This window comes from Oncorhynchus tshawytscha, linkage group LG34 (genome assembly GCF_018296145.1).
Source record: "Oncorhynchus tshawytscha isolate Ot180627B linkage group LG34, Otsh_v2.0, whole genome shotgun sequence".
In the NCBI taxonomy this organism is placed as follows: domain Eukaryota; kingdom Metazoa; phylum Chordata; class Actinopteri; order Salmoniformes; family Salmonidae; genus Oncorhynchus; species Oncorhynchus tshawytscha.
This window is the reverse complement of record NC_056462.1, coordinates 13,827,153-13,848,171: the sequence shown is the minus strand read 5'-3', so window position 1 is coordinate 13,848,171 and position 21,019 is coordinate 13,827,153. Positions and strand designations below refer to the sequence as shown.

Here is a 21,019-nt window from a genome sequence, read left to right as displayed (position 1 = left end):
GTTGTGGGGCATTAGAGTGGTCCTTGACCTTAAAGCATGATGGCCCAACATGTGCGAGCGTGTGTGTGTGTGTGTGTGTGTGTGTGTGTGTGTGTGTGTTGAAAGGAAGAAGAGCAGTAAAGGGAGGATAGGGTGAGGGGATTTTTTATTTTATATTTGTATTATTTCACCTTTATTTAACCAGGTAGGCCAGTTGAGAACAAGTTCTCATTGACAACTGCGACCTGGCCAAGATAAAGCAAAGCAGTGTGACACAGACAACACAGAGTTATGAGAACGGTGCTGAATGTGTGAAACGTATGTTATCCCCCTGGAACAGACGACCGCGTGTCTATACTTCACGACGGGACAGAACAAGAAACGTTCTTTCCATCCTGTCTTGACGTGTGACTTCTGTGTCACTAATCAGCAGTGCTGCAGCTCAAACACATCATCGTAAACACGCTGGTCATTCACCGCGGACCCAAACACCTAGTCCCCCATAGTAACGTGTGCTTTTCTAACGGGCCCGGCGGCGAGGGGAAGTAGTTTCACTGAGCGACTCCCCTCTGAAATAACAAGCAAACAGCTGAACACATAACAGGCCCATTAATACTAGGCCTCCATTTCGGGGTAAAACGATGTGGAAAAGACATGTCAGAGTGTAGAGTCTGGGGGTCGTTCCACTGCTCTGAAATCGTCATACAAAGAGGATATTAGACTACTCGGGTCTTGTTGGTTCTTACATACTCAGCCTGCTAGCTCTAGATGACTACATAATAACCTACCTCCATCCTCTACTCTTCCAATAGGCTGACAGAACAAAGGGCACTGATGGAGTCAGGGAACACTTTTCAACACATCACCCCTCCGCTAATTTCAAAGTGGGGTAGTAAAATAGCATGAACGGCCTAGTGCCATTAGAAACCAGAGGAGGCCCCCTTTACCGCGGTGGAAACGGCACATGAAGGGTCTATCCTGATGCTGACAGTGAGATGAAAAAAGAGAAACAGATCATCAGGATCAATGTCTAGTCTACCTGGTAGCCAGATTTAAACATCAGGATCAATGTCTAGTCTACCTGGTAGCCAGATTTAAACATCAGGAACAATGTCTAGCCTACCTGGTAGCCAGATTCAGACATCAGGATCAATGTCTAGTCTACCTGGTAGACAGATTTTAACATCAGGATCAATGTCTAGTCAACCTGGTAGCCAGATTTAAACATCAGGATCAATGTCTAGTCAACATGGTAGCCAGATTTAAACATCAGGATCAATGTCTAGTCAACATGGTAGCCAGATTTAAACATCAGGATCAATGTCTAGTCAACATGGTAGCCAGATTTAAACATCAGGATCAATGTCTAGTCAACCTGGTAGCCAGATTTAAACATCAGGATCAATGTCTAGTCAACATGGTAGCCAGATTTAAACATCAGGATCAATGTCTAGTCAACCTGGTAGCCAGATTTAAACATCAGGATCAATGTCTAGTCAACATGGTAGCCAGATTTAAACATCAGGATCAATGTCTAGTCTACCTGGTAGCCAGAATCAGACATCAGGATCAATGTCTAGTCAACATGGTAGCCAGATTTTAACATCAGGATCAATGTCTAGTCAACCTGGTAGCCAGATTTAAACATCAGGATCAATGTCTAGTCAACATGGTAGCCAGATTTAAACATCAGGATCAATGTCTAGTCTACCTGGTAGCCAGAATCAGACATCAGGATCAATGTCTAGTCAACATGGTAGCCAGATTTAAACATCAGGATCAATGTCTAGTCTACCTGGTAGCCAGATTCAGACATCAGGATCAATGTCTAGTCTACCTGGTAGCCAGATTCAGACATCAGGATCAATGTCTAGTCTACCTGGTAGCCAGATTTAAACATCAGGATCAATGTCTAGTCAACATGGTAGCCAGATTTAAACATCAGGATCAATGTCTAGTCTACCTGGTAGCTAGATTTAAACTTCGGGATCTATGCCTAGTCTACCTGGTAGCCACATTCAAAAGAGGAAGTCAGATGATGGTGAAGTCAGAGGTAAAAGGCACAAGACAGGCTTTTGGAGAGCGAGCGAGCGAGCAGGTGAGGAAACTGTGTGTGTGTGTGTGTGTGTGTGTGTGTGTGTGTGTGTGGACGGCATGACTTGAGACCTTATGACTTGAGACAGTGTAATCATGGGCAGCACCTTCCATTACATGAGCTGGCTGACAGGGTCGGAGGGTGATGGTCGCTGGCGTCTACTCTGGTGGAAAAAGGTGCCCGGAGAAGACAGACTGATAATGGGTTGGCATTAATCGAGTAAATTACATGGAGATGTGTCTCGGACAAATTCACGCAAAGCTCAAGTCAATAACCAGAGAAACGTCTGTGTGATTTAGAAAGGAAACAGGCCTAACCACTGGCTAAATTACACTACGATTATGATATGAGAAGACAACATGAATAGTCTCTCTCACACACACACACACACACACACACGGGTCAGGAATTCCAGCACATCTCACAGATACAAATCCACCGACTCAACTGCATGAGTGCAATTCAAAAGGCCAGAACATATGGCATAGGTTTCTGCGTGTAGAATAATACGCTGTCAACCCCCCTCTAAATGCTGTAGTTGTTGTCACGCTCTCCCATCAGGGCCTGAGGGGTTCACCAGTATAATGAGGGTGTGAGTGGGGATACAGGCCTCATTACCAGATTTAAAGCCTGTGTTTATCACTTACAGTGAGTGACAGAGCCAAGGACCTTGAAATGTTTCTGTGCCACACTGTCTCAGCCTTCAAGGCGATCGTTTCATGACATCACAAAGCGCTCAAGGTTCTGCTGGAGAAACGGGCGACGACACACACAACAGTGGGATCTTATTAAAGCAATGCTTGATGTGTACTCTCTGCCTTGACATTGTGTGGTGCAGTAGAGAAGCCAGCTAGAGACACACAGAGGGGTCGGCTATCGCCTCGTTGTCTCGCGCTCCTCTTCCAATCTCTCACATCCTCCGACAAGCCGTCCCCGGAGGGTTTCATTTTAAGTGGGGAACCTGTCCGCCCGGGGTGCGTGTCCTTGTCGTGTTCTGAGAGGGAATGCAAATATTCCTAGGAATAAGGAATTCCTTAAAGAACGATGGGAGGAGGAGGGGTTACTAGGCAAAAGAGAGATGCTGAAACAATTGGTTTCTGAAGAAGATTCCCCCTCGCACTTGATCTCTTGCCCTCAAGTTTAAAACGGCCACATAAAACACCATCAGGTTAATTCAGACAAAGAGTTTTGGGGGGGGGTGTTGGAAGACAAAGGAGAAAAATGAAGGCTTAAAAGCACAACGGCGAACAAAAGTCATCGAATGTCGACGTCTGACAGCCGCTTCAATTCTGAAATGATGCCCTGTCAACGCCGCGCTCGCAGAGTATTGATTTTTCCTGCTGAGGAAAAAATAATCTCATCCAGCCAAACAGATCCCAGAGGCATGCATCGTCCCGATAGTGGCCATCAAGGTTAACGCAGGCGCAACACTTATCATAGTATCTCTCTCATCCCTCTCTCCTGTCCCTCGCCTGTGGCTGCTGTGGGTTTTTAATGGACTGGTCACAATGCCTAGTTGGCAGGACTCTTCATCTCTCCTCCCAGCGGCATCCTCTCCTCTCTTTCTCTCTTTCACTCTCTCGCTTTCCTCGTTCCCTCCCCCCTCCCTCCCTGCTCAAACCAGCAGCTGTGTCAAGCCCCGCTCCAAATCAGTAGCTACCATTAGTCTAAGCTGGGCTGAAGGTTCCATCCACTCTGACTCCAGAAGCACTCCAAGGTCGCGCCAGCACGTGACGAATCACACCTGTTAGCGGTCCTCTCCGGGGTGAAAAATAGTCAAATGAAGGCAGAGGCGCTGCAGATGAAAAATAATCCACTTCTTCTGGAATGCTGGCTAGAGCTCGGCTAGTTGTCTGGATGCAGAGTAATGATTCCAAACAGAAGAGATAACAATAGGAACGCACCAAGGACATACCCTTTCTTCTTTTAGTGCTGTACATTAAACACATTTAACTCCACATCAGGATTGTGTCTGCCTTAAAAATATATTCAATTGCACTTGAGAATCTGCTTATTCTACATATTTATTTTGATGAATACACATCCTTATTCAATACTATACAACATAATTATCCTTTCCAAGAATTCCTCTCCAACTCCTCAGTAAAATGAAATCAATAAAATGATGTCCCTCTATGGGATAACAAAGATAGTAGGCAAGGCAAGAGCCCTACTCCAGAGACTAAAGTGTCAGTTAGTATGTAGTAAAGGGGACTAGGGAGTCGGGAGGAGGTGCTCATATATGTGCTATTCACAGCTCTGGGTCAGCTGGGCAAAGATAATGATGTGAGGAGCGGTGCAAGAGGCATCACCTAGGGACTTAATTACACACAGAGAAGAGCCAGACACTGGGATACTAGTCTCTCTCCCCCTCTCCCTCTCCCCTCCTTCTCTCCTGGGTAAGTACTCTCTCTCTGAGGGTAGAGGTAGACAGAGATATAGAATACTGCTGGGTAAGTACTCTCTCTCTCTGAGGGTAGAGGTAGACAGAGATATAGAATACTGCTGGGTAAGTACTCTCTCTCTCTGAGGGTAGAGGTAGACAGAGATATAGAATACTGCTGGGTAAGTACTCCCTCTCTCTGAGGGTAGAGGTAGACAGAGATATAGAATTCTGCTGGGTCTGGTGAATCTACTTGCTTTATCCTGTCATAATATACGAATCAAACTACTGAATCCCAAACGAATCCCACTAATAAATGACTCCAGCAACAGCTAACAAGCCTCCCCGTCATTACCCAGAGGGTCTCACCAGCACCATAGTGAGATGGCTGTACTCCCAGCTCTATAGCTGTCATCTGTAAATCACCGCTGTGACCACCTTATGACAGGTGACGACTGTCGGTCAGAGCGGTGAGTGTTGTGTGTTGATACGTTGTAAACAATGTGTCAGATGGTGGCACCTGACGCCTGTCGGGCTACAGCCAGAGTGGTGACCTGCAGGGGGCTCTTCTAGACGGTATGGGAGATTGGGGTCACAACCTATCCTCTGACATTGAAACAGTTTGTTGTGGAATTCTCTCACACTGAAGCAGATGGTTTATAGACCTATGAAGATAACCACATTTGGTCCAAGCACCCTATAAACGGCAGTGTTTGTTCTTGACCAGAACAGAGCTTTTTTCCTTTACAGCTGGTTACATTATAGTACTGAAACATAGACTGTTGGCTTTGTTTTCTGTGTTATAAATAGTGAAAATGTTTAACTGTCATGTTTTCATTTTGTTTCACTTCAAAATGTAAATTGTGTCGCCCTCCGTTCCATGGCGTTTCAAACGTTAAGTGTGCAGTCAATTCTTTGTGTGTGTCCTGTCCATGGCTGTGATCTGTGAGGAAGAGTAAGCTCAGTGCACTGTGTGGAGGCGTTGTGCTAACGACACTGTCGTGATGGAATATAATGAGCATCAGCTCAATGTTAATGTCATTAACTCTGAGGCGAGAGGAGAAGAGAGGGATCGCCTTACAATCCAGACAGAGGGGGACAATGACGCTAAGTCGCTAATTACGGAGACATCGCTAGCTGGATCTCCTGGCTTTTATAGCATCTAGAGAGAGAGAGTCAATTCAATTAGTCGTATATTACAGCGGCTGGGGGATGAATCAACGACTGGGCATATAAACATGTAAAAAGTTGGAGAAAGAAGGAGAGGAGGATAAAAGAAAAGACCTGGGTCTTCCTCACTCTTAAAGATCCAACCGTGGGGTATGAAAAAGAAAGAGTGCAACAGAAAGAGGGAAATAAAATAAATGATCTGGGTCTTCCGTATCTCTGACCTCCTCTGCTCTCGTGGCCCCGCAACCCACCACATTTCATCCTTAATGAAAGGATGCTGTAAAAAACAACTCTCATCGTAGTAGGAGGGCCGTGGCCATGCGATCTGCAGATCTCTTCCACGTTGAGGATCCCATTAGATAGAGAACACTAAAAGGTAATTGGATTTCCCCCTCCAGTTATCTTCATCTCTGTCACCCTCAACCCGCTATAATAACTTACACTCCAGGCCAAAGATAACTCAATTCAGAGAGAGAGAGAGAGAGAGAGAGAGAAAGAGGGATGGAGGGAGAGACCGAAATAAAGAAAAAGAGGGATAGGGGGAGAGGGAAGAGGGATAGGGGGAGAGGGAAGAGGGATAGGGGAGAGGGAAGAGGGATAGGGGGAGAGGGAGACCGAGAGAAAGAAAGAGAGGGGTGGGGGAAGAGGGATGGGGAGAGAGAGAGAGAGAGAAAGAAAGAGAGAGAGAGAGAGAGAGAGAGAGAGAGAGGGAGACCGAGAGAAAGAAAGAGAGGGATGGGGGAAGAGGGATGGAGAGAGAGAGAGAGAGAGAGAGAGAGAGAGGGGGGGGGAGAGAGGGAGAGCGAGAGAGACAGAGAGAGAGCATATGTTACGAGTCTCCAAAGCAAAGGGTGTCTAAATCACGCGGCTCCTCTATCACACCCTTCCCGTGGATATGAACTCTGACAGGGAGCAAACATAAATTTGTTTTTATCTATTGAATAATTCACTTTCCTGGTGGCTGCAGTTTCCTTCATGGTCCGTGTCTGTAGTGGTAGAGCGCCACTGCCAAAGGACCTAGTCCCAGACCCCTGCCAGGGTGGAGAAGGACTACTCTGTTCCCCAAGTGATAGTCAACAGGAAACACACCAAAGGTGCAATTCATTTCAGCTGGAAGATTCTTTAAAACAGTGAAGGGTGTCAGGGCACAACCAAATCACCGACTTTTTGCGCTCGGCCACACCCCAACATGTTTCTATTTCTGTCCTCCAACAGTAAACCTGAGAAGCAGGTGAACAAACACTGATTTAAAATAAAAAATAAAATTGAAGACTGAGAGGAAAACTGTTTTCCCCTGGGGCATGTTTCATTGAGGCTGTTATTTTTATGGTGGCGGTGCAAAATGAAACCATGAAACCGATGGCTCGAGGAGGGCTCAAGCCAGAGCCGGAATGGAGGAAAATCAATACGGCAATATCAGTGGTTGCACTTATCAGGGCCTCACTTCTTCCAGAGGTCACAGAGGAGCGGCTACATTTAAGTGGGGAATTCAATTGTGAAACATAGATTTGGCCTTAGCTATGGTGGGTATCTGATTAAAGTTGATTGGCTATACTGTAGGGGCTGAGGGGAGAGAACAGAGAGAGAATACTAAACAACAGTCTTGAACAAAGAGAGTTAACAGTTGGCTACGGTGGTTAGTGGGTATCTGATTACAGTTGATTGGGCTGAGAGGAAGGATGGTGTGGTTGGACACAAAAAAAGTGGATTTTAATAAATACAAGAGTTGTAACACTTTGTGCGATATGTGGGTTGCGTAGTGAAATACGTCCCTGCACACAGTGCTTGATATGTGGGTTGCGTAGTGAAATACGTCCCTGCACACAGTGCTTGATATGTGGGTTGCGTAGTGAAATACGTCCCTGCACACAGTGCTTGATATGTGGGTTGCGTAGTGAAATACGTCCCTGCACACAGTGCTTGATATGTGGGTTGCGTAGTGAAATACGTCCCTGCACACAGTGCTTGATATGTGGGTTGCGTAGTGAAATACGTCCCTGCACACAGTGCTTGATATGTGGGTTGCGTAGTGAAATACGTCCCTGCACACAGTGCTTGATATGTGGGTTGCGTAGTGAAATACGTCCCTGCACACAGTGCTTGATATGTGGGTTGCGTAGTGAAATACGTCCCTGCACACAGTGCTTGATATGTGGGTTGCGTAGTGAAATACGTCCCTGCACACAGTGCTTGATATGTGGGTTGCGTAGTGAAATACGTCCCTGCACACAGTGCTTGATATGTGGGTTGCGTAGTGAAATACGTCCCTGCACACAGTGCTTGATATGTGGGTTGCGTAGTGAAATACGTCCCTGCACACAGTGCTTGATATGTGGGTTGCGTAGTGAAATACGTCCCTGCACACAGTGCTTGATATGTGGGTTGCGTAGTGAAATACGTCCCTGCACACAGTGCTTGATATGTGGGTTGCGTAGTGAAATACGTCCCTGCACACAGTGCTTGATATGTGGGTTGCGTAGTGAAATACGTCCCTGCACACAGTGCTTGGGACAGAGAATCACAATCGAATGGCTTTCCCAAAAGAAACAATCAAACAAAACAGTTGTGGTACGCATGTACCCAATACTAAATCTATTAGGGGTTAATGAGTGGAATCACACCCATTTACAAGAACACAAATACTATCTCCCTAACAGAATAGAATGAGATTCCAGCCTGTTAAAACGTATTCTTTCTCCACCGCTGTGGTTTTACTGGAGACAACCGGGGACTGTAGCTACTAAATAATACAGGAACAGGAAACAATGATGTCCTTGGCTGTCTTTGAGGCTCGTCAGACACATCCTCATTCTGTAACTCAACGGTACTGTCAAAGACTACCACACACACACACACACACACACACACACAAGTAACCAGAAAAACAACTGGGCCTGCTTGGAAGACGATGGAGAGAAAACGGAGACACTAACTAGGCCCTCTTCTTGTGGGACGATGTGGGAAAAATAGGTCCAATGTAACGACACAATGTGTTCCTTTTGCTTTCCTTACAGTATATCAGAGTAGGATCCAGTCGAAGGATGTTTCCTCCTGTAGGACTCCTCAGTGCCAGAGGGAGACAGATGATAGGATGAGAGGGACTAGTGATGCGGACAGGAACATCAGCTACACTACGTGGGCCAATTAGATAGAATTGGAGAGCTGGGGACAGCCCCTGGTGTGTGTGTGTGTGTGTGCATGTTTCCATCGGTGCAGACATATCCTGGCCCTCGCTCGGCTGAGAGAACATAACATGGCCTAATCATGGTGAGTTTGAGGGAGGAAATGAGGAGTGATGGGGACACAGACTCAAGACACCACTCCTGTTCATAACCTCAGGGCAGTGAGGTAGAGGCTAGTTTGTGAGCCCTGTGCTGTGTTCTTATGGAGCTGCCAACTGTCTGTGCTGTGCCTCAGGCCCCTCCTCCTCTCCACACCTCTATCGTGCCGTTGTTCACACAGCTGTCTGACACACACACACACACACACACACACACACACACACCCTGTGTGTGGAGTGTTAGCCTCGTCAAATAGGCTGTGTGTGTCACGCGTCAGAAATCTATCTGCATAAACACCCGGGTCTGACTGCCCCGCACTAACGATGATTGGACGACCGGTCGAGTCAGGCCACACCTCCCGAGGAAATGATTGACAGGGTGAGGCCGGTGGGTGGAAAGGACGTGGACAGTGTGTACTGCTGTTGCCAGTCAGATAGAAATGCAGACTTGACTAGGGTCTGCGTCCCAAATCACACCATATTCACTCTATGGGCCCTGGTCAAAAGTAATGCACTAAATAGGGAATAGGGTTCTATTTGGGACACAAGCTAGAAGAACATGGGAGCAAACATTCAAACGAACCGAGGCAACCAACCAACCTGAGGCAAACCATCGACATGCTTTCCTTTCCACCCCCTCAACAATTTGCTTTAAACAGTCATGAGGGCTTTTTTTTCATTCTGTAGGAGAGACCCTGCCTTGAACCTTAAAGAAAGCATAACATTTTACAACTACGGTAAGGGGGCGAGTGAGGGTGGAGGGACGGGGGGTTGAGACAGTCGGCCCTTCAGACCAGCAGTTCTGTGGGCTGTCTGCAGGTTTAAGTACTGCCAGGGTCTTGAGAAAGGAGGGGGGAATGAAGGGAGTGATGGAGAGGGAGGGGAGGATGCTGTATTCCTGTCACTGTGGAAATACTCCCCCAGCGGGACTATAACAGACAGGCTCTCAGCAGGGCAGGAAATGATTCAGAGAGATCAGGACGGAGACAGAGGAGAGAGGGATGAAGGAGAAGGGTGGAGGCTGGCACTAGGCCGGGAGGTTGGCGCAAGGCTGGGAGGTTGGCGCTAGGCTGGGAGGTTGGCGCTAGGCCGGGAGGTACGGGGATAAATTAACATGGAGGCTGTTTGGCTAGGATGCCGTGCCAAACGTAAACTACAGCCGGCCACTCCAGTGTGAGATGTTATTATACGTGTTGGGGTTGTCTTTGAAAAGACAACATTTGTTCTCTAGGTTGCTATGACAGGTCTGTAATGACTAGACAGACAACCGTGTGTGTGTGTGTGTGTGTGTGTGTATATAGAGGACTTTATACCCCCTCGCTGGGTGTTACATTCTGAGCTGTTTTTGTTCAATATGGCCAGACAGAACATGAAAATATGAAACTATCAACCTATCCTATCAACCTCAGCTTAATGGGATCTGCTTAAAGCTACAAATATACTAAAATAACTCCTGCTGCTCTCACAAAAAGACATGGAAAGGATAAATAAATGAGGACTATGTTTCTGTTCCAAGATACGAGGGTCAGGAAAGGGGTTGGAAGTTATTGGTTCATTTCTAAGTTTTTCTCTTCAAGTCATTCTCCCCCTCAAGCTAAAATCAGGACCCCATTTTGGATTGAATGGATTTTCCTGTTTGCTAGCTACCTGCACCAGCCTTGGTAATTTCAAATTCCTAAATTATGTCAGGAGCCATTTTGGATCAAGTATGTTCTCTTGTTTACCAGCTGCCTGGTCTATTCTCCTCAATCATTCACCTGAGCTTAAATCTGGACTCCATTTTGGATTTAATGTGCTAGTTTCATGTTAGCCAGTTTCCTGGCCCAGACTGTATTTTACCTCAAACTCAGCGTGTTTGTGGATGTCCTCGGCTCTCTGACGGCTCAGGATGAACTCAGCCTCATTGGCCACCCGCACCAGGTGGTCCTTCATGGTGTGGCTTAGTAGCCTGAGAGAGAGGAAGGACAGAGGAAGACATTTCATACCATCAACAGAACTGTATCAATTTGTAATCAGTGGGAAAAAATGATTACTGATTTGAATAAATGAATTATGTTTGGATTAAGATGTAATAAAATTGGTGGAAGACATACAAAAAACTATTAATATTTAGCAAGTGGTCAAACAAAGTTAATTAATAGACTAGGTGATAGGTTGAAAGCTGTTCAATCAGGTTTTCATACACCATACACACTGCACAAACAAGCTCTCTCAATGTGCTACAATATGAGTGCTGCAGTACCTGAACATGGAAGACCTCCCCTTTAATGACCGTATAACATCCATAAAATGGAAGGCCTCCCCTTTAATAACCCTATAACATCCATAAAATGGAAGGCCTCCCCTTTAATAACCCTATAACATCCATAAAATGGAAGGCCTCCCCTTTAATAACCCTATAACATCCATAAAATGGAAGGCCTCCCCTTTAATAACCTATAACATCCATAAAATGGAAGGCCTCCCCTTTAATAACCCTATAACATCCATAAAATGGAAGGCCTCCCCTTTAATAACCCTATAACATCCATAAAATGGAAGGCCTCCCCTTTAATAACCCTATAACATCCATAAAATGGAAGGCCTCCCCTTTAATAACCCTATAACATCCATAAAATGGAAGGCCTCCCCTTTAATAACCCTATAACATCCATAAAATGGAAGGCCTCCCCTTTAATAACCCTATAACATCCATAAAATGGAAGGCCTCCCCTTTAATAACCTATAACATCCATAAAATGGAAGGCCTCCCCTTTAATAACCCTATAACATCCATAAAATGGAAGGCCTCCCCTTTAATAACCCTACAACATACATAAAAAGAGGAAAATTAAGCATGCAAAATTAGCAGGAAATGTGATTAGGACAAGACACACACACAACCACATGAAATCCCTTTAACTCTGACCTAACATGTGCTAATTGATTTGTTAATGATATGCATCTGACACAGGGGGAATCTTTGCTCCTGTTGCTACATATGTAGCCAATCCACCCCCTTCCTCTTATCTAAGCTAATAAAACATTCATGTGTGTGTGTGTGTGTGTGTGTGTGTGTGTGTGTGTGTGTGTATAGGGGCCAGAGAGGCCACTCACTGGCCCCAGAGGTCAGGCCTGTGCAAAGTGGAACAATAACAGGCTAGGGGCCGGGCTTGGGGCCTGTAACCCAAGCCTGCTGTTTCAGAGCAGGGCAACGGGGGAGCGGAGGTGCCTGGGCCTCTGTAGCCTCTCCAACCCCCGGCCCCTGGCCCAGCCATCAATAACCTCAACACTCTCTTTATGACGCCTTACTCTACACTCTTTCACACACAGGCAGGCACACACACATAAAACCATGTACAGACACACACGAGCATACATACACACACGAATATAGTACGTGCGCACACTTGGACAGACACATACTTCTTACACCCAAACCTCTCTCTATCACTCACACACACACACACACACACACACATCTAAACAGGGAGTTGATGGGGTATAGTGTTACAGCCCCCCCATTGCAAATCAACAGGCTTTCACTGAGACCCAGTTCTAGATTACAAAGCAGCCTCTCTGGAGTGGATTACAACCTCCTCATCCTCTAATCCTTCCACTTTTCTTCCTCCTCTATCCTACTCCTTCCCTCCTCCTGCTTCTCTTCCACCTCTTCTTCCTCTCCTTCTCTCTCTACGATTCTCTCCTCCTCCTTTGCCTCCGCCTCCTCTTACTTGTGTGTGTGTGTGTGAGCTTGTGTGTGTGTGTGAGGAAGTCCATCAGTGGATGCATTAACGTTTTCCTAGATTAGCGTTCGGTAATTCTCCAGCCCGGGGGATCGTTAATGTAAATCCAGGACCTCTAACTCCAAATTGATGGAAGTTGTTTGGTCCCAGGAGTGATATGGGAATGCTGATCCTGGATAGTACGGACAGCAGAAGGGACATGGAGAGGGACAAGGAAGATGGGAGATTCCCCAAGCTTCATGAGGAGTCAGGGATTGCAGTCACCCCTGTCACCCGTCCTCCGGGACAGGCAGGTATTGACAGAGCCTTGAACTCTATACGGCTCCCCTCAGTTCCACAGATCCTCTTTACTCCAGTATGGATTTCTCTCTTCAATAGAGGCCCTAATGGTGGCCGTGAGGGCCGTGAGCCTTGAGGGCCAGGGGCCGCGCTATGGATCGACCAGAGTGGGACATAATGAAGTGGTGATGGTCGGAGTGGGTCGGACGGTGTGTGTCCGCGTGCGTGTCAGAAAACATACCTGCCCTCGTTGACCAGCTCGATGAAGGCCAAGCCGGCGTTCTTCTGGATAGAGTTCTGCCACTCCTGAAACACAAACACTGGGACATTAGCAACAACACATAAACCACATACTGGGGACATTAGCAACAACACAGAAACCACATACTGGGGACATTAGGAACAACACAGAAACCACATACTGGGGACATTAGGAACAACACAGAAACCACATACTGGGGACATTAGCAACAACACATAAACCACATACTGGGGACATTAGCAACAACACAGAAACCACATACTGGGGACATTAGCAACAACACAGAAACCACATACTGGGGACATTAGCAACAACACAGAAACCACATACTGGGGACATTAGCAACAACACAGAAACCACATACTGGGGACATTAGCAACAACACAGAAACCACATACTGGGGACATTAGGAACAACACAGAAACCACATACTGGGGACATTAGCAACAACACAGAAACCACATACTGGGGACATTAGCAACAACACAGAAACCACATACTGGGGACATTAGCAACAACACAGAAACCACATACTGGGGACATTAGCAACAACACAGAAACCACATACTGGGGACATTAGCAACAACACAGAAACCACATACTGGGGACATTAGCAACAACACAGAAACCACATACTGGGGCCATTAGGAACAACACAGAAACCACATACTGGGGCCATTAGCAACAACACAGAAACCACATACTGGGGACATTAGCAACAACACAGAAACCACATACTGGGGACATTAGCAACAACACAGAAACCACATACTGGGACATGAGCAACAACACAGAAACCACATACTGAGACATTAGCAACAACACAGAAACCACATCCTGGGACATTAGCAACAACACAGAAACCACATCCTGGGACATTAGCAACAACACAGAAACCACATCCTGGTACCTTAGCAACAACACAGAAACCACATACTGTTACTCTATGCACATGACTTTACACATAAGTCAGTGTGGATGGACAGAGGGGTAAATGAAGGAACAGTTAGAAAGAGAGAGAAATAAAGATTCATTTTGCCCCTTCCGCCCTCAGCACCAATTATGTCTGTATAATATTATGTTGAGTGAGCCTGAACAAGGAGCGGTCAGCTGGTATACATAGCAGCCCTATAGAAGAGCTGCTGTTTCTGGCAGTCAGCTCGCTGGAGGAGAGGAATGAGAAGGGAGGGAAGTGAAGGCATTTATCATGATATAACTCACACATTTCCTCCCTTTGAGCAGTGTTATGGTCAAAGGTGTCAGTCTAAACAATTCAATAAACCGCAGCTGAAACGCCAAGGCGGCCCTGAGTGAGTTTAAATCGGCAATTTGGTCAGGAAAGGGGACTTGACGGTCGTCGTCTTTCATGTTCGGTTCAATCTTTCAACACCTTCACAACGCAACTGTCAAAAGAATAATAAAACAACAAGGAGCTGGGCATGTGGGTCGGACGTTTAGCTCTCGCTCTCTCCTTCCCCTTTCTTGGTGATACGGATAGAAAACATTCAACCTCACGTTAAAGAGCTAATGCCCTGATAAAACCACCCACAACTTCAACATGCCACTTTGTCAGGAAATGTGTCTGTATGGTGGGTCAGTAATGGGGTCTTTGTTTAATAATTCATGTCTAATCACTAGTTATTTCCTGTGACAGTAAACAAACCCTGACCCCCAAAATCTTCCTTTACACACACAGTGATATACTGTATATCTAACACTATTTGACTGGTAGTGAAAACGGAGGACAGATACATTGTAACCAAAACAAACAAGGTCCAACTGTGTTAACAAGTGGAGGGAGGGTTATGGTGTGTGTGTGTGTGTGTGTGTGTGTGACAGGACAGTGGTCAGTGTATTTAATTGTGCTGTCATCATCTCTTCAACTGACAGAGGGAGCTGGAAGCTGGGTGTTGGTGTGTGTAGACGTTATTGGTAAACATAGAGGCCTGGGGGCTGAAGATAGACGACAGACAGAGCTAGAGGAGAGAGAGCTCATTTGCTTCTAATACCAAATCAGACGTGTGTGTGTGTGTGTGTGTGTGTACACATAAGTATGTGTGAATGTGTTTTTGTACGTTTCCAACAGCACCATAGGTTTTCCACTTTGATAACATGACAAGTGAAAAGGCATCAGAACCAATCACACCCAGGCAGAACAGAAACCATTCTGTCCCAATGCCTGTACATCCTCAACCAGCCTGTAACCAACTGTAGATTAGTGGGATAACAGACTTGGGTAATTTAACCAGAATGCAGCAGTGTTTTGTGTCCCGTTAGGCCCTATTGGCGTTGACTACACAGTCATAATAAAGTGTGCACAGAGGGAATAGGCCAGTGTGTCTGTGAGGGGAGTAGAAACAGTGAGTTTGACAGTGAGCCCTGTTTTGGGCACCAAATGGGGAGGGATAATCTAGACTTATCCAATAAGAGGCACCCATTTTCGTTTTCTGTTGAAAAACATTTTTAAACGTTTTCTGTTGCCTGCCCGAAAGAACATGACCCAGGCAAATGGGCCTCAAAGGCTGAATGACGATAGCCATGAGCCTCGGCAGACCTGCCCTGCAAGCAGTGGGGGACACGCAATGCTACTCTATGTTATGCTATGCAGCGCTGCGCCACGCCGTCCTACCGGGCCTGAAATAAACACCACAGGAAGTGCAGACATAAACAGGTCTGGCTCTGCTCTCAGGAACAACCAGGAAGCAGGAGAAAGGGGACGTTGTCTCCTGAGAGCAGGGAGTTTCCTTATTTCTGCCCTCTGGATACTATTGAACTGTTCTAGTGACGGAAGGGATCTTGTTTGATATATTCCAAAACAGAGCTCATCATGGACACATAGCTTATTTTGATGTAAGTTCTGCTGGTGTGAAAATGAAATCTATTTACAGTACAATGGCATGGAACAGAAGTTTAAAGTATTTTCTTCAATCACTTGTGATTAACCATCCCACTTCACATTACCACAGATCCCCACGAGGCATTCTGAACAGGCACGCCAAGGTCATATAAACAAGACTAATGTCCCCATTATGAGACAGAAAATGACATTATTGTTGAATTAAAAAAGGTTATGACCCTAATCAGAGGGGTCACACACACCTCATGGTGACAAACGGGAGGCTATCTATCAGACAGCTCTGTGATGGGGTATGGATTTCTTTGGCTGCCCTGGTCAGTGCGGTCAGGCTTTTATGGCTGTGATAAGGGCCATTCCATAACCCCATCCTTACCCTGATGAGAGGATACAAGCAGCCATTTGTGACCTCTAACCTGACATCAGGAGACTACTCCACCACCGCAAGATGTTCTACCCCTGGTCCTGTCTCATCGGTACGACCACCAGTCAATGTGATCCTGATGTTGGACCATTACCCAGCGTGTGTATGTTTCCCCAATGTCAGGATCAAAAGCCAAGCTCCATTCAAACCAAATGCCATTCTCAATCAGAAGTCAATAAGCCAGTTTCTATGTTTGGTTTATGTCTGATGACTCCATGGCAATGAGTCCCCACACCCACCCACACACACACACTTCCTCATTACCACTGATTATCCATAATGAAGGTTTAAACTCCAAAACTAGTGACAAAACACAGACTTCCCCACAAACTCCTCTCTGAAACGTCAAACCCCCCCCAAAAAACCTGGGTTCTCCCCACCAAAAATAAACAAGTCGCTTGTGTGTTTCAGTCCCATCAGTCATAATCACAAGTATTTGTTAGTTTGGTAAAGGGGCTGGGGAATAGGACTTTACAGGAGACAAAGAGAGCACGAATCGTCGTAAGAGCTAAGTGTGTACTGTGTGCTTCCTTTCAGCATTGGAACCAGAACAAAAATAAGTCCAGTGGAGTTGTGTCCTAAATGGAACACTATTCCCCATTTAGTGCACTACTTGATACTTTTTAACCGGGGGCAATGGCACACAATTTAGAGAATAGGCTGCTATTTGGGACGCGGAGTAGTCTCGTTGTTATAGCTACGCCTTAGAAAAATGTACAAATACAAACAAAACATTACTACAGTGTCTCTTTGGCCAGTGGAGGAAACTGAATTACGTGGCGACGTACAGTCACGACGAGAACTGCTAGACATAACATGCCGTGCTCTCCTGTTAAGGGCTGACGGAGGAACAGAACTCATTCATTGTTGTCCATCGGTTTCACATTTAAGAATGAAAGACTGAATAAGAAACTGTCAGTAAAGCCACAGAAACATGCATTTATAGTAGATGATACTAGTAGATATGACGTGACGTTGGTGGTTAACCCTTTAAACCACGTGGCGACAAGACGGTGACACAGAAGCCGTTCAGAATAATGAAACAAACGTTTGTGAAATGACAGAATATTCTCATTTGTATCCAAATATCTCTGACTTGCAAACTTTAAAAAATGAAGTGTTGTCTACGATGAGAGATCAAAGACATTGTGCAAACAACATGCATTCATTTCAGAGTCAACAGTTGAATGCTCATTCCACCTATAACCGGTTGCTGAAGGATAAGGAAGTTGACAAGTTCATTTCCTAATCTGGTCGCCGTATCAAAAGGACTTGTGACAGCGAGTGTCGACAAAGTCTAATTGCGGATGGGACTTCCTCAACACTCAACAACCCCACATGCCAGTTCTCAGATGCTATCTGTGTTTAAGGAAAACATCTCTCAAAAAATGGCTTGCGTCCGTGTTTGTGTGATCACATTCACACATAAAAAAATACTAATATTTATCTTGCAGAAAAGCCTAGTTGAAATAACGATCTGGGTTGAGGAGTGATTAGTATTTAAGGGTGGTGATTGAGAATAGTGGAAATTACTAATAAGACACTCACATAGGTCATTTCTAGGGTAAAAAATACAAGCAAACATGAGTTTGAACTCACCCCAAAACATTATCAATGCTAAACTATGTTCTCACCATCCAACAGTAAACCTGCACTAATCCAGTGTAATAGCTGATATTATGGTTCATTGTCAGAGCTCCAGTGATCCGACCCTTCCAGAGTTAACCTGTTTAACAGATGGACACCTCTCCTCAAGTCAATGGGCAGATCAGCAGACATTGACTTTCTTCCCTGGAGCACTTGGCTTCTCCCGACCCCTGACCTTTAACCTCTAGGCTGAAAATAGAGAGCGGCAGGACTTGGAGTTTAACCCAGGAGCACGGCATCACTACGGCTACAAGAGCAATACTCTCTGACCTGAGAGCTAGAGGACTACGACTCTTAATGACCCGAAGGTGAAAACAGCCTGGAGATGTCTGTCTGTGGTTGACTTTCCCACTTAGTCTTGTCTTTGTGATCAAGGCAGAAATTGAAAAGTTATTTTCAGATAGTGTATCTGCCTTGGATTACAAAGTGGGTTATAAAATCAGATGGTACGTACATAACAAAGTAGGGTGGTTACGAGCATAGTTGTACAGATGGCTTTGTATTGATTTATTCTATGTGTATGGTGTTGTATGGGGCTGTTTTGAACTGTAGGGATTACTGTTGTTTTCTTGTGTTTTGTCCATATTGTGTGTATTCCATTGGGGGCCATGTTAGAACAAGTTAATTTAATTTGGGGTTGTACCCAGTGCATCGTTTTTTCCAATACAATTTAAATCAACCAATCAATCAATCAATCAATCAATCAATCAATGACAAGACCAAACAAGCATTCACAGATGTCCACTGGTTACATTTCTACCCCTTCCTGCTGACTTTTTAATGGATCAAGAGCGTAGTCATGTAGTATGAGCTGTTTAGGGACCAGGGGACGTGGGGGAAGGTGAAAGACGGAGGAGGAATGCTCTGAAACTCCGGGGCCGAATGCTTTCCCCATCACTCTTCACAGCCGGAGCAAACACCCTGCTGCGTACTCAAACACACACACAAGGTTCAAGATCAGTGCAATCAAAGTGTTATTTTTCCTCCCTCTCTCCTCCCCCCAGCCCCATAAACCCCAACCGTGTGCCATGGGGAGCAGCACACCAGTGTCCCCCTCTAGTCTGGTCAGAGAGGGGTAATATCAGGCTTAGACAGTCTTTGAAAGGTACTCTCCTGGCTGGGAGGAGAGGGGTAATATCAGGCTTAGACAGTCTGAAAGGTACTCTCCTGGCTGGGAGGAGAGGGGTAATATCAGGCTTAGACAGTCTGAAAGGTACTCTCCTGGCTCAGAGGAGAGGGGTAATATCAGGCTTAGACAGTCTGAAAGGTACTCTCCTGGCTCAGAGGAGAGGGGTAATATCAGGCTTAGACAGTCTGAAAGGTACTCTCCTGGCTGGGAGGAGAGGGGTAATATCAGGCTTAGACAGTCTGAAAGGTACTCTCCTGGCTGGGAGGAGAGGGGTAATATCAGGCTTAGACAGTCTGAAAGGTACTCTCCTGGCTGGGAGGAGAGGGGTAATATCAGCCTTAGACAGTCTGAAAGGTACTCTCCTGGCTCAGAGGAGAGGGGTAATATCAGGCTTAAGACAGTCTGAAAGGTACTCTCCTGGCTCAGAGGAGAGGGGTAATATCAGGCTTAGACAGTCTTTGAAAGGTACTCTCCTGGCTCGGAGGAGAGGGGTAATATCAGGCTTAGACAGTCTTTGAAAGGTACTCTCCTGGCTCGGAGGAGAGGGGTAATATCAGGCTTAGACAGTCTTTGAAAGGTACTCTCCTGGCTGGTAGGAGAGGGGTAATATCAGGCTTAGACAGTCTTTGAAAGGTACTCTCCTGGCTGGGAGGAGAGGGGTAATATCAGGCTTAGACAGTCTTTGAAAGGTACTCTCCTGGCTCAGAGGAGAGGGGTAATATCAGGCTTAGACAGTCTTTGAAAGGTACTCTCCTGGCTGGTAGGAGAGGGGTAATATCAGGCTTAGACAGTCTTTGAAAGGTACTCTCCTGGCTGGGAGGAGAGGGGTAATATCAGGCTTAGACAGTCTTTGAAAGGTACTCTCCTGGCTGGTAGGAGAGGGGTAATATCAGGCTTAGACAGTCTTTGAAAGGTACTCTCCTGGCTGGGAGGAGAGGGGTAATATCAGGCTTAGACAGTCTTTGAAAGGTACTCTCCTGGCTGGGAGGAGAGGGGTAATATCAGGCTTAGACAGTCTTTGAAAGGTACTCTCCTGGCTGGGAGGAGAGGGGTAATATCAGGCTTAGACAGTCTTTGAAAGGTACTCTCCTGGCTGGGAGGAGAGGGGTAATATCAGGCTTAGACAGTCTTTGAAAGGTACTCTCCTGGCTGGGAGGAGAGGGGTAATATCAGGCTTAGACAGTCTTTGAAAGGTACTCTCCTGGCTGGGAGGAGTGAAAACAGTAACACCAACCGGCACTTCATTCTTGCGGCACCCTGCTGATGTGAGCTATGCAGCTAGAGGGGGACCCTTCCTGACAGGAAGAGGGGCCTAGTGGCCAGGGGGACCTCCTAAAATTGAGCGGATTTTAATTTGGCACCAGGCTGTTTTACTGTGAGTCTGCTCAGGCTCGGGGGGGTGCAAAACGGCGAGCGTAAATTGGGATTATTTATACGTGAACATAATCCTGTTTCAAATAAAGATTTTTTTTTTACCTGACATGCAGAGTGGAGACTGACAGGCACTATAAATAAATAAATAGTGTTATCGTACCTTCCAGGTTCCAAACTCATAAGGGTTCGGAATGTACTTGTCTCAGTCTCATATCAGTGTCTGTGCTTGTCAGCTTGTGTACATGGTGAAATATAGTACTATGGTTCACCCTTTGAAAAAAGTGTGGAGTGAAAATGATTTCCTTCTTTGGAGAAACAAAATTGTACTGCCTATACACAGAATTTACATTCGAGTCATTTAGCAGACACTCTTATCCAGAGGAATTTACAGGAGCAATTAGGATTAAGAGCCTTGCTC

The 21,019-nt window shown here is 45.9% G+C and overlaps 1 protein-coding gene across 4 annotated transcripts in view; it reads right to left on the bottom strand.

Annotated features, from left to right (window-relative positions):
* The window catches only part of LOC112231646 (lipopolysaccharide-responsive and beige-like anchor protein), a 351,054-nt gene that overhangs the window by 189,184 nt on the left and 140,851 nt on the right, over window positions 1–21,019 (bottom strand). For all 4 annotated transcript variants that reach the window (XM_042311819.1, XM_042311822.1, XM_042311821.1 and 1 more), the window contains exons 35-36: window positions 13,153–13,217; window positions 10,747–10,855 (exon numbers count right to left, since the gene is read on the bottom strand). In XM_042311819.1, coding sequence (XP_042167753.1) covers window positions 10,747–10,855; window positions 13,153–13,217 — 174 coding nt within the window. The remainder of the gene's footprint in view (window positions 1–10,746; window positions 10,856–13,152; window positions 13,218–21,019) is intronic.